This window comes from Capra hircus, chromosome 13 (genome assembly GCF_001704415.2).
Source record: "Capra hircus breed San Clemente chromosome 13, ASM170441v1, whole genome shotgun sequence".
Lineage (NCBI taxonomy): Eukaryota > Metazoa > Chordata > Mammalia > Artiodactyla > Bovidae > Capra > Capra hircus.
Window position 1 is genome coordinate 59,294,677 of NC_030820.1, and position 11,713 is coordinate 59,306,389.

Below are 11,713 nucleotides of genomic sequence, written 5' to 3' on the forward strand. Positions count from 1 at the left end.
TAAGATACCGCTACACAGCTGTTAGAACAGCCAAAATCTCAAACACTGACAAGGAAGCAGACCAACAGGAACTCTCGTTTACTGTTGGTAGGAAAGCAGAATAGTATAGCTACTAAGGAAGATAGTGCAGCAGTTTCTTACAAAAGTAAACATACCCCAACACCACCAAGAAGGGAATCTGGGTGATAATGTGTGTTAGCACAGGTTCTCAACCATAACAAATGCACCACTCTGTTGCAGGATGCTGAGAGTGCGGGGCAAGAGGGAGGTCCCAGGGAACTCACTACACTTAGTGCTCAATTTTGCTGTGAACCTAAAACTGCTGTAAAAAATAAAGCCCATTAAAACAAAAAACTGGGGAATGGAGTGTACCAGAGTAGGTATACTTTATCCTAAGAGGTCACTGGCCTGGCCCCATCTCTACCCTGCAGACTTGTGGTCTATTGATTGCATCATTTTATTTCATAGGGCATTTTCCACATGAATCTTCTCTTAAAATAAATTAAAAACAGAAAGAACAGAGTGCCCAGGAGAGAAGGATCCTTCCGTTAACCTTCCTCCATTCTCTAGTCCATTCCTTATGTTTGGCCATTGGTTCTCTCTTCTTTTTTCCCAGGCAAAAGCCATCGCTTAGAAATACCTGTGGAAGTCAACCAGATGTTCTGAATCGATATAATCATTCAAGTTCAGGGTCAAATCTGACACTTGCTGTGAGCCATGTTCCTAGAAAAATGAAAACAGAAAATAAGAGACTGGGGTATTTCTGGTCTAATGAATGAGTAAGTGGGTGACTGGGGGGAGAAGAACAATTTTATATCCAACCTAAAGAAACACACATGGGCACCAAGAGACATATACAGGGACCGTTTGTAACAGATGAAATACACGTTGAGCATTTGGGGACAACTCTTGATTTAGGAATAATGCCTTTCTGAGGCAGAGCCCAGAAATACCTCCTTCCCAAGCTCTTTTGCAGCTTAAAATCAAACATGTGAATGCAGTCCCAAACAGATGCACAACTTCAACTTGGTGGTGAGTAACATGGATAAACAGGCTGAGGAAGGAGCAGACATCTTGCCATTATGGGCAGCAGCAGAGACACAGGGGCTACAACATCAGTGGCTCATGAGAAGGGGGCCCCTGGGTTGGCAGCCAGCCAGTACCTAATGCCCTGGGCTGACGGCAGCAGCACTGGTTTCCACAGCATGGTTTGGAGCAATGCCCTGGAAGCTCAGCCTTCGAACTGCCTCCCCAGCCCTTCTGACAACTCAGTTATCCCAGTTCTTTTAATAAACCCGACTATTCAAATGAACCTAAAGGGAGTCCGTTGTTTCAAACTAAGAACCTTGAGTGATATACGATGTAAGTGATCATCAAAAGGAAGAGGGGTAAATAAATTATTGTATTATGGAATACTACATCGTGGTTAAAATGAATAAGGCATAGTCATTTGCATTGCCATGTAAAGACCTTCAAGACATATCAAGGTAAAAATGCAAAGTGCAGAACACTACAGACTGCCTGATATCTTTATACGAATCCAGACAACCAGGCCAAATTTAGAGAGTCACTGCCCTCAGGGTGCTTACAGCGCATGTTATATAGACTACAGAACATTCTGCTATAGTGGCAGAATACAAAATATTACACCAAAGCAGAAAAGTAATTAACTAATTGCAAACCGTGTCAAGTACCAGGCAGGAAAATAAAATGACCAAGCAGAGGCATAATTTAGATCTTTCTGACAGACAAGAGGAAGCAGTCAGGACTGACTGAACTTTCTGAGTAAGTGAAAAGAAAACAAGAGGGAGTCAGTCAGGCTAAAGGGCTGTACCTGTGTGAGGCAGCAAAGGTGGAGAGGAAGAGCTTTCCAGGAGGGAAACCGAGAAGGATAAAGGCTTCGAGGCAGCAGAAAGCTGTGAGCCATGAACGTCTAAAGAACTAACAGCAGTCCCCCAGGGCTCCAGTAAGCTTTTTTTGTTTTCTCCCAAGTTGTCTCTGAATGAATCTACCTTAATTTACTTCACTGTTCCTTTGTGATGGCAAGCACTTCCTTTTACAATAATAAGGAGTAGGAGTAGACATCTTTGAACACAAAGCATTTCTACATTTAGGGTCCTGGCCTCAGAATAAAGTTCCAGAAGTAGGATCACTAGGTAAAGGCTTCACATACACCAAGGGCTCTTAAATGGGTTTCAAAAAGGCGATCCCAAGGTCCATTCCCAACATCAGATTCTTTGTGACTACAGTCTCACCAGCACATTGATGATCATGCTGTTCTCCACGGTGACAGCCTTCACGAGGAGCTTTCTGGACCCATCCTTGGACTCATACCGGAGGACATACAGGTCTTTATTACTGTTCCATTCCACTGGCAGCAGTTCTGATTTCTTATCACTGGGACCCGGCTGAGAAGACACCAGAGAGGAGAAAGATCATGACTTCAGATCTGAAAAAAGGAAATTACAGATAACCTAATCCTGTTCCCTCACTTTACAGATGAGGACATGGAGGTCGGGAGAAGTAAAACGTCCAAGGTCCAACAGCAAGTGAGAGATCTGTGGTCTCTGGACTCCAGCTCCAGTGTTTCTCCCTCACTGCTGACTGCCTTTGTGACACAGCACTGGAACCTGTTAAGAAGCTACAGTCTTGGTTGAATAATTTCCTCTCCATCTCCCTGCCAAGAATAAAGCCAGTCATCTCAAGGAATACCGTGAAATTCTAAAGACAGTGTCTCTCAAAGTTTGGAATTTCGGCCAACTGCAAAGGCATCATGAAAGTAGTGACTAAAAATAGATTCTAATGACACCTCTCCAGACTACTGTAGTGGTTTAACAAAAATTATGAACAACTTTCATACAAACACAAAATCTAGCATATGTACAAGATAAAAAAAGAATTATAAAATGGACAACTAGGTATCTACAACCAGCTGAAGACAAAGAACATGGCTTGAGTAGTGTACCCCTAATGAATCTCCCTCCTCTTCCCTTGTGGGTAGTCACTAGTCTGTATTTTTAAAAATTTCCTTACTTTTCCTTAGAGTTATGTTACTATATACAAATCCGAAAAATAAGTTGTTTCAAGTGTTTTTGAATTTTATCTAAATGGCATCATTTTTGTCATTTTCATTCAATACTGTTTTGAGAGTTATCCGTAACTATAGTTGACGCACAGTGCGTTCCATTGCTACGTAGTTCACAGCCACATCACTGCATGAACACGCTGCAAGTTACACTCACTTGATGGATATGCGGGGTGTTTCCAACTTATTTGTTATGCTATTAAAAATAACGCTGCTATGAACATTCTTGTACACAGAGTAGCTCACACATCCAGTAACATAGAAATGAACTTCTATAAAATATATCTAGGGGAAGAACGTTTAATTTATAAGATAAAGTCAAACTGTTTCCCAAAGTATGGATTTACACTCTCATGAGCAATGTATCAAAGTTCTTGTCTCAAGTGGTCAGCAACATTGCTACTGTCCAAGTTAAAATATTTTTGCCAACCAAATGGATGTAAAAATGCATCACTGGGAGTTGTGATGTCCTCCTTTCTTAAAAGAAAAACAAACAAACCCGAGGACTTTCCTTTTACACACTAATGTTTGTGACACAGTTCTCAAACTATTTCTATAGAAAAACCCAAAACCTGATTTCCAGGTGGGAAAATATTTCTTAAACAAGGTCCACAAAAGAAAAAAAATGCTATCTTTGACACTGCTCATAATTTAAAGCTTCCGATCAATAACCGCTACTACTAACGAAGTGAACAGGCAGCCACAGGCTAGGATGAGCTATGTGCCGTGGCTGCAAATGAAAAGGAATGAATAACTAGTACAAAAAGGGAATGCCTGAAAAATGAACAATAAAAATTGGCAATTCACTTGAAAACCTGGCAAAAGGTCAGAGCAGCTAACCCTGTATAAAGGGCTGTTCAACTTGACTAGCGTTCAGAGATACCAGGATCCACCCATCCGACTGCTGTTATCCATTTTTCTATTTTTTGCCAGGCGTTTGTGTGGGTGTAAGCAGAATGGCAACCTCTAAGTCCTGCTGGAGACTGTTGACATTCACACAACCCCCTCTGGAGAGCAATTTGGTAATATTTAGTGCCATCAGATAAGCCAATTACCCCATGACCCAAAACCTCCACTCTTAAAAGAAATTCTGTACACAGAGGCACAGGGAATATGACAAGGGCTTGATGGGGTCACCAAAGCGGAGGCAAATTGCACAATATGCCTACAGTACAGCAGTGAGAAGAAACAACTAGATCTAATTGCAGTATTATAGGTAAAAATAAACAACATGACAAAGAAACTTTTTTAAAAAATGAGATTTACAGCTGGGTAGCACTTATGTAAAAAGAATAATTAAAACACATAAAAAAAAACCCTCCATATTATTTTCATGGATGTATATGTCTATAGCTAAACACAGAGCAAGTGGACTGGGAAGATCTGTATTCATGAGACTATAGTGGGAAGGAGTGGGACCAAAGATGAAAAACAACAACAAAACACAAATGTCTAGGAACACAAACCTCACAGGTATCAAGGACAACAGGAAGCCAAGAATCGAGACTGTGGGCCTCTCCTCTCTGGTAACCTCTAGGCCTCAGAAATCAAGAGGAAAGCAGTGCCGAGCAAAATTCAAGATGTTGCAACTGGCCTGGTTTCAAAACTGGCTGAATGACAAGGAAACTCACAGGCCTGAAGCAGGGAAATGAAAGTGATAGAAAACAAAAGTGAAACTTATCAGCCAACTCCGCTTAAGAAAGAGAAATTATCCCCTCACCCCTAGCTGTGTAAATTTCCTGTAACACGTGTAGTGTCCCGGATTTATGGTTTACTTTGGAAGCCAAGAATTTGATAATATGACTTGTCTTTGTTGTATCAAGGGCCTCTGAATTTATATTTATACTCTCCATGTACAGCATTCAACCCACCAGAATTTCTTCTTGGAATATATATAACTGGGCCTGCTCACTGCCCCGTAACATCTGGCTTCCAGAGCAAGAGACACTACTGGGGTCTGGCGGGGCTGATACCTCTCACTGCAGCAGAACCAGTGTTCCCCAGATCAGTGCCTGCCCTGATACGGGAAAACAGGTGGGACTGAAAAGAGACTGGCCTTGGTGATATCAAATCAAACATGGCATTCAACTGCCTTCTAGACCAGGACATCAATATCAGACCTCCCAAAGAGCTACAACTGGAAAGTAGCCAAAGTACATAGTTGTGTAGTTTAACTGGCTTGGATGAAAACAATCTAAGAGCTAAGAGGGGGCTATGGCAACCCACTCCAGTATTCTTGCCTGGGGTATCCCATGGACAGAGCGGCCCAGCAGGCTACAGTCCATGGGGTAGCTGAGTCGGACATGACTTAACAACTAAACAACAAGAGGGAGCTGAGACTTGCCCAAGGTCATGGTAAGTCAGGTGCAGAGCTGGGTTTGGCATTCAGAGCTCCTGGTTGCCTGTGTTATGGCTAAAGATGCCCACCTCACAAAGTAAAAATAGCTGTCCCCTTAGGCAAAATCCTGGGGCTGGAAGTATTCTTTAATGGAGGTGAGTCCATCCCAGCATCCCTGGGCTAAAATGCGTCTCAAAAAGATCATTTCAGGCATTTTTCTCTTTTGTCATAATCTTGAGATTCCCACAACAAAACACTAAATCCTCGAACTCAAGCCTATGGCCATCTCTATTCCCTGGCCACCTAAACCACCTGACAGAGCTATAAAGTTCTTACGAGGTGTGGTGCTGACTTCAAGAGAGAAATCCAAACTCAATACTAAATTTTTGATTGAAAATGCATTGTTCTTCTAATCAAGTTTTATGTACACAATTTTCCTGAACCAGAGAATATAGAACCAAAGAGAAAAGGAGACAATTTAGCTTTCTATTTAACTGTCAACATAGTAAATGATCAAGTACACAATTTTAGGACATTCCTCTCTCTCTTATCACCCCTAGAAGGGTGGGAAGCAGGAGGCTGCTGCTTCAGACAAACATTCTCTGAACTTTGCAAACACTGCTGGTCTCAGCTGAGTCTGCTGGCCCCATGCTGGAAAACTAAAACCTCTCTTGAACAAACTAATAGGAAAGATGCTCCTCCAAAAGGCTTCTACTCTGAATGAAAGTAAACACAGAAGTGAGAGGAGGACAAGCACAACCTGAGCCCCAGAAGCATTTAAGGGCAGAGAGAAGCAGAAATACACCATGCTCTAGTGTGCAACACAAACACCCATCCCCCAGGGGCACATGCTTGACCTAACACTGGGGTGGACAGATGGACAGTGGGCAATGCTTTCCAGAGCCCCATCTGCACTCTCCTGGGGCCTCCCCCAAGAGGTCTGGAGCCTGCAACTTTTTCTGTTTTGCATAAACTCAACATGTGGCAAGGTAAACAGTGTGCACCTCTGAGATTCAGTCAGGGATCTTTTTTTTAGACCAAATCATGTTCTTTCTTAAAACCTGGAAGCCTGGAGTACACGACAGGGGAAAGGTGGCGGTTAAGAGCAGGCAATGATCCACACGGACTGAGGTCTCTAAGCTGTCAAAGTGTCTCCGCTGACAGGATTTGTGCAGGAAGGTGTCCAAGTCAGTGCTCACAGGAAGCTGATGTGTACTATGACAGTGCGAGGGAGAGTCGCAGGGAAGGGGCAGGGAAGATGGGAGAATGCTACAGCAAAGAATCAAGTGAGGCAGGCTGGCCCCAGCAGTCCTGGGGCTCTGTGGGGCCTGCAACAAGGCCCCCAGCTGTAAGAGGCAGAGTCTGAGAATGAGCAGGAGAGGCTGCTACTGTAGGGACAGCTATGGTGAAGGAAAGTTTACTTGGCCTTCACACCCAGGATGCATGTGGGTGCATGTTGGGGAGGCAGTTGTTGGCCTGGAGCCTGAGTTCAAGACGACAACGGTGAGTGGGCAGCACGGGGCCCTGCAGTATAGAGTGAAGGGTGTCGAGCCCTCTGCTCTTGACTGGAGCTGAGTCCAAGCGCTCCCCTATACTGGTGTCCCTCTATATGGCGCTTGGATCCAGGTGAACGCTCCAGTACAGTAGGAGGGTGGTACTGAATACAGCCCTCTCCCCACCCAGCTGCTTGTGAAGGAGTTCGGTGGGGTTCGGGTAGGTGAGGAGTGCTCAAGGGAGCTCATTATCCCTGTCTCGGTGCCAGAGGGCGCAGTCTCAGCCTGGGAGAACGCCAGCGGGTGCTGGAGGGGGTTTCTGACCAAGGGTTTTCAAATCATGTTGTGCCAGCTAGAATGCAACAGTAGAGCACCTCCCTGAGCCGCAGACTACAGGTACCAAAGGTGTCATGAGCGTCAGGGCCCGGACCTGCGAAGGGGGAAGGTCGGGCACTCTGGACCAGGCCTCTGGTCTCCGGATTCGGGCAGAAGACGCCTCCCGCCTCCACAACGGTCCCATGCCACCCTGGCTCCGTGGCGTACCTGGTCGCCGGCACCCAAGCCGTAGTAGCCGTGCGTGACCACCTCCCAGTGCAGGAAGCAGACAAGCGCGTCCTGCGCGCAGGTGATGGCCGGCGCAGCCGACGCGAACAGTACCTCCAAGCCAGCCATGGGCGACCCTGGCTTCTGCGGGCGGAGAAAAGGAGGAAGAAAGTGCGGTGAGCCGACAGGGCCCTCACAATACTCCTGACTCTTCGCTACTCCGCAGGTTGTGGTCTAATGTCAACCTGCGCGACCAAAATGGAGACACCCAGGGGCGGAGGTGTGGCCACCGGAAGTAACTTCCAACTCCCGCGCTCCCTTACGAGAGCGCCCGGCTGGAAACAGAAGGAAGACACTTAAAGGTTCCGCCAGGCAGAACATGGGCAGGGCAGGACCCCTGGGAGCGAGGTCTTTCAAAGCTGGGATCTCCATCTTCTCTGTAGGTGGTAGGTGTGCTATACGTAGGTTGTGGCATCGTTGAAGAGAGGCTACCTTTGTTTTGAGTCACAGACTTCTGCAAAATAGGGTGGGCGTATGCTGGTAGGAGAAGAGATTACGAAATAAGATTAAAACATATTCGTAGAAATAGTCGGCACTTAATGCAGTGCTTGCTCCATGGAACGTTATTGTAAATGTTTTACTTGTATTAATTTATTTAATCCTCAAGACTCAACCCTATAAAGTTGGTATTTGATAGCTCCATTTGGCAAATGGGTAAACAGACACATGGGGCTTCCCAGGTGGCTCAGTGGTGAAGAATCTGCCTACCAAGCAGGAGAGGCAGGTTCTATCCCTCGGTCCGGAATATTCCCTGGAGAAGGAAATGGTAACCCACTCCAGTATTCTTGCCTGGGAAATCCTATGGACACAGGTGTCTGGTAGGCTACAGTCCATGGGTTCGCAAAAGAGTAGAACACAATTTAGGGACTACACAACAGAAACAAACACACACAGAAGAGTGTATTTGACCAAGATGAGTGAACAGTAGAGATGGTACTGCAATCTAGCAGTCTGGCTCGTTGGATATTAATTATTTATTGTGTGCTGGATCCTGGGTGAAAAACTTCATATCACTCTATCAAATGTTTTATGAAATATGTTCCATTATCATTCCCATTTTGCAAATTTAGCTCAGATGGAAAAGAATCTGCCTGCAATGCGGGAGGCCTGGGTTCCATCCCTGGGTTGGGAATGTCCCCTGGAGAAAGGAATGGCAACCCACTCCAGTGTTCCTGCCTGAAAAATCCCATGGACAGAGGAGCCTGGCGAGCCACAGTCCACCGGGGTCTCAAAGAGTTGGACACAACTGAGAGACTAACACTTTGATTTTTCACTTGGAGAATGGAACCTGCTTCCCCCAAGAAGATGCAACAGCTGACTGCAGAGCTGATCTACTTCCAAATGTCAGTCATTTATTTGACTGTCTTCTTCCTGATTTGTACCACTTACTGTTTTTACTCAGATAAATTTAGTTTTCCGGTCCCAGTCACCACCCTCCTGCAAGCCACCATCATCCCCCACTTGAATGTCTGCACCAACCACTAAATTGCCTTACTCCATCTCTGACTCCTGAAAGTCTGTTCTGTACTCTGCAACTAGAGATCCTGTTAGAATACACAGCAGATCACATCTCTCCTCTGCTTGAAACCTCCTGGGATTCCCATCACACTCAAAAGAAAAGTAAGTCCTTCCCCTTGGTCTGCAGGAACCATCATCTGGTCTGCGTTCCCCACCCTCACCTCTCTCTCAGACATTAACTCCTTCAACTCCCCTCTCATCCTCTGCACTGCTGACTGTAGTAACCTTGACTTCCCTCACCTTTCACACCCACATCTGATCCGACTTCACCCTCAGAATGTATTCTGAATCTAATCCCTTCCTCCCACCTCCACTGCCTCCCCCTGGACTGCTCTTTCCCCAAACAGCTACATGGTTTATGCCTTCATTTTAGGTGACTCCTTCCCTCACCTCCTCTCAGCCTCAGCAGAGGGCTTCCCTGACATCCCAGCTAAATAACATCCTATCTTAACCCCTTTATTGTTCAGTCACTCAGTCATATCTGACTCTTTGCAACCCCATGGACTGAAACATGCCAGGCTTCCCTGTCCATCACCATCTCTTGGAGCTTGCTGAAACTCATGTCCATTAAGTTGGTGATGCCATCCAACCGTCTCGTCCTCTGTTGTCCCCTTCTCCTCCTGCCTTCTATCTTTTCCAGCATCAAAGTCTTTTCCAATGAGTCAGCTCTTCATATCAGGTGGCCAAAATACTGGAGCTTTAGCTTCAGCACCAGTTCTTCCAATGAATATTCAGGGTTGATTTCCTTTAGAATTGACTGGTTTGATCTCCTTGCAGTCCAAGGGACACTTAAGTCTTCTTCAATACCACAGTTGGATAGCATCGATTGTTTGGCATTCAGCCATCTTTATGGTCCAACTCTCACATCCATTCATGACTACTGGAAAAACCATAGCTTTGACTATACAGACCTTTGTCAGCAAAGTAATGTCTCTGCTTCTTAATATGCTGTCTAGTTTTGTCATAGCTTTATCTTAATCCCTTACCTTGCTGTCTTTCCTGCAAAGCATTAATCATAACCTGACACTATGCTAAATATTTATTTCCTTAATAATTTGACTACTGGCTTACCACTAAACTGTGACAAGGGAGAAGGGACCACGTCTGTCTAGTGCACAGGTGTACTTTAATGCTTCCCTGGTTCAATATATACTTATTGTAATGAATGAATGAATGAATGGTGAATGAATGAAATATTGGCCTGGGCTCAGCCCAGTGGGGCCAATTTCACCCTTTTGAAATCCACTACCCATTTTGTTAGCTGGCCCAGTACTTCTCCAAATTTTGTGTTCTTGGGGTTCCCCTGGGATGCCCAGGTTCTTGAATCCCATTTGCAGAGATTCTGGTTGAACATGTCTGAGGCAGAGAGCAGGTAGGTCAAACACACATTGGGTGGTGCTAAAATCACTGCAGATGGTGATTGCAGCCATGAAAGTAAAAGACGCTTACTCCTTGGAAGGAAAGTTATGACCAACCTAGATAGCATGTCGAAAAGCAGAGACATTACTTTGCCAACAAAGGTCCATCTAGTCAAGGGTATGGTTTTTCCAGTAGTCATGTATGGATGTGAGAGTTGGACTGTGAAGAAAGCTGAGCACTGAAGAATTGATGCTTTTGAACTGTGGTGTTGGAAAACACTCTCGAGAGTCCCTTGGACTGCAAGGAGATCCAGCCAGTCCATTCTAAAGGAGATCTGCCCTGGGATTTCTTTGGAAGGAATGATGCTAAAGCTGAAACTTCAGTACTTTGGCCACTTCATTCAAAGAGTTGACTCATTGGAAAAGACTGATGCTGGGAGGGATTTGGGGCAGGAGGAGAAGGGGACAACAGAGGATGAGATGGCTGGATGGCATCACCGACTCGATGGACGTGAGTCTGAGTGAACTCCGGGAGATGGTGATGGACAGGGAGGCCTGGCGCGCTGCAGTTCATGGGGTCGTGAAGAGTCGGACATGACTGAGTGACTGAGCTGAACTGAACTGAAAGCTGATGACCACGGAACTCCTGACGTGTATTGGCGGTGCTGCCAGTGACGTAAGCTACTTGCCCTCTGCACTGAGAAAGTTTGCACTTGCAAGCTTCCTACTTTTGCTTACTGTATCCCTTCTGCAGTGTCCTTCCCCATTACTGAAAATTCTCACCTATTCATTCATTCACTGATTCACAAAACCTCCATAGGCTGGATCACCATGAATAGTGATGGAAGCTGTGCACTGCACAAAAGTAGCAGCCCCATTCCTAAGTGTCTACTATGAGTCAGGCCCAGATAACCAAGCCTTAATTCCTGCCTTTATGGAGCTCACTGTCTAGTGGTTAAAAAAATGGCAGAGATAACCCAGTGTGAAAACTACCATGAGAGGGACACTTGGAGGACTGTACCAGGCAGCTGGTACTGTGTGATTGGCTGGTCACTGTTGCATGAGTAAGACCTTCCCCCATCTCCTCTGCTCACAGTCAGTTACTCTCTGAGGTAGCCTCAGTGGGGTGCCGAAGGGTGGGCATGGACAGTGAGATCTATTATGTTCAGTGGGGAAGAGAATTTTATCACTGAAGTTGGTTAGAGTGACTGGTTCATGGTGATAAGAAAAGTAGACTGCTTGTTGGTCCATTATATTACTGCTTTCAAGTGTTTTAAAGGCAAAGTCCCCACCACCTCCACCATTGCCTGAACCTGGG

General features: G+C 45.5%; 1 protein-coding gene across 2 annotated transcripts in view; it reads right to left on the reverse strand.

Moving 5' to 3' along the window:
• The window catches only part of PSMF1 (proteasome inhibitor subunit 1), a 42,511-nt gene extending 34,758 nt beyond the window's left edge, over positions 1-7,753 (reverse strand). For both annotated transcript variants that reach the window (XM_005688330.3, XM_005688331.3), the window contains exons 1-3: positions 7,460-7,753; positions 2,256-2,408; positions 641-723 (exon numbers count right to left, since the gene is read on the reverse strand). In XM_005688330.3, the coding sequence (XP_005688387.1) occupies positions 641-723; positions 2,256-2,408; positions 7,460-7,588 (365 nt within the window). In that variant the 5' untranslated portion in view covers positions 7,589-7,753. The remainder of the gene's footprint in view (positions 1-640; positions 724-2,255; positions 2,409-7,459) is intronic.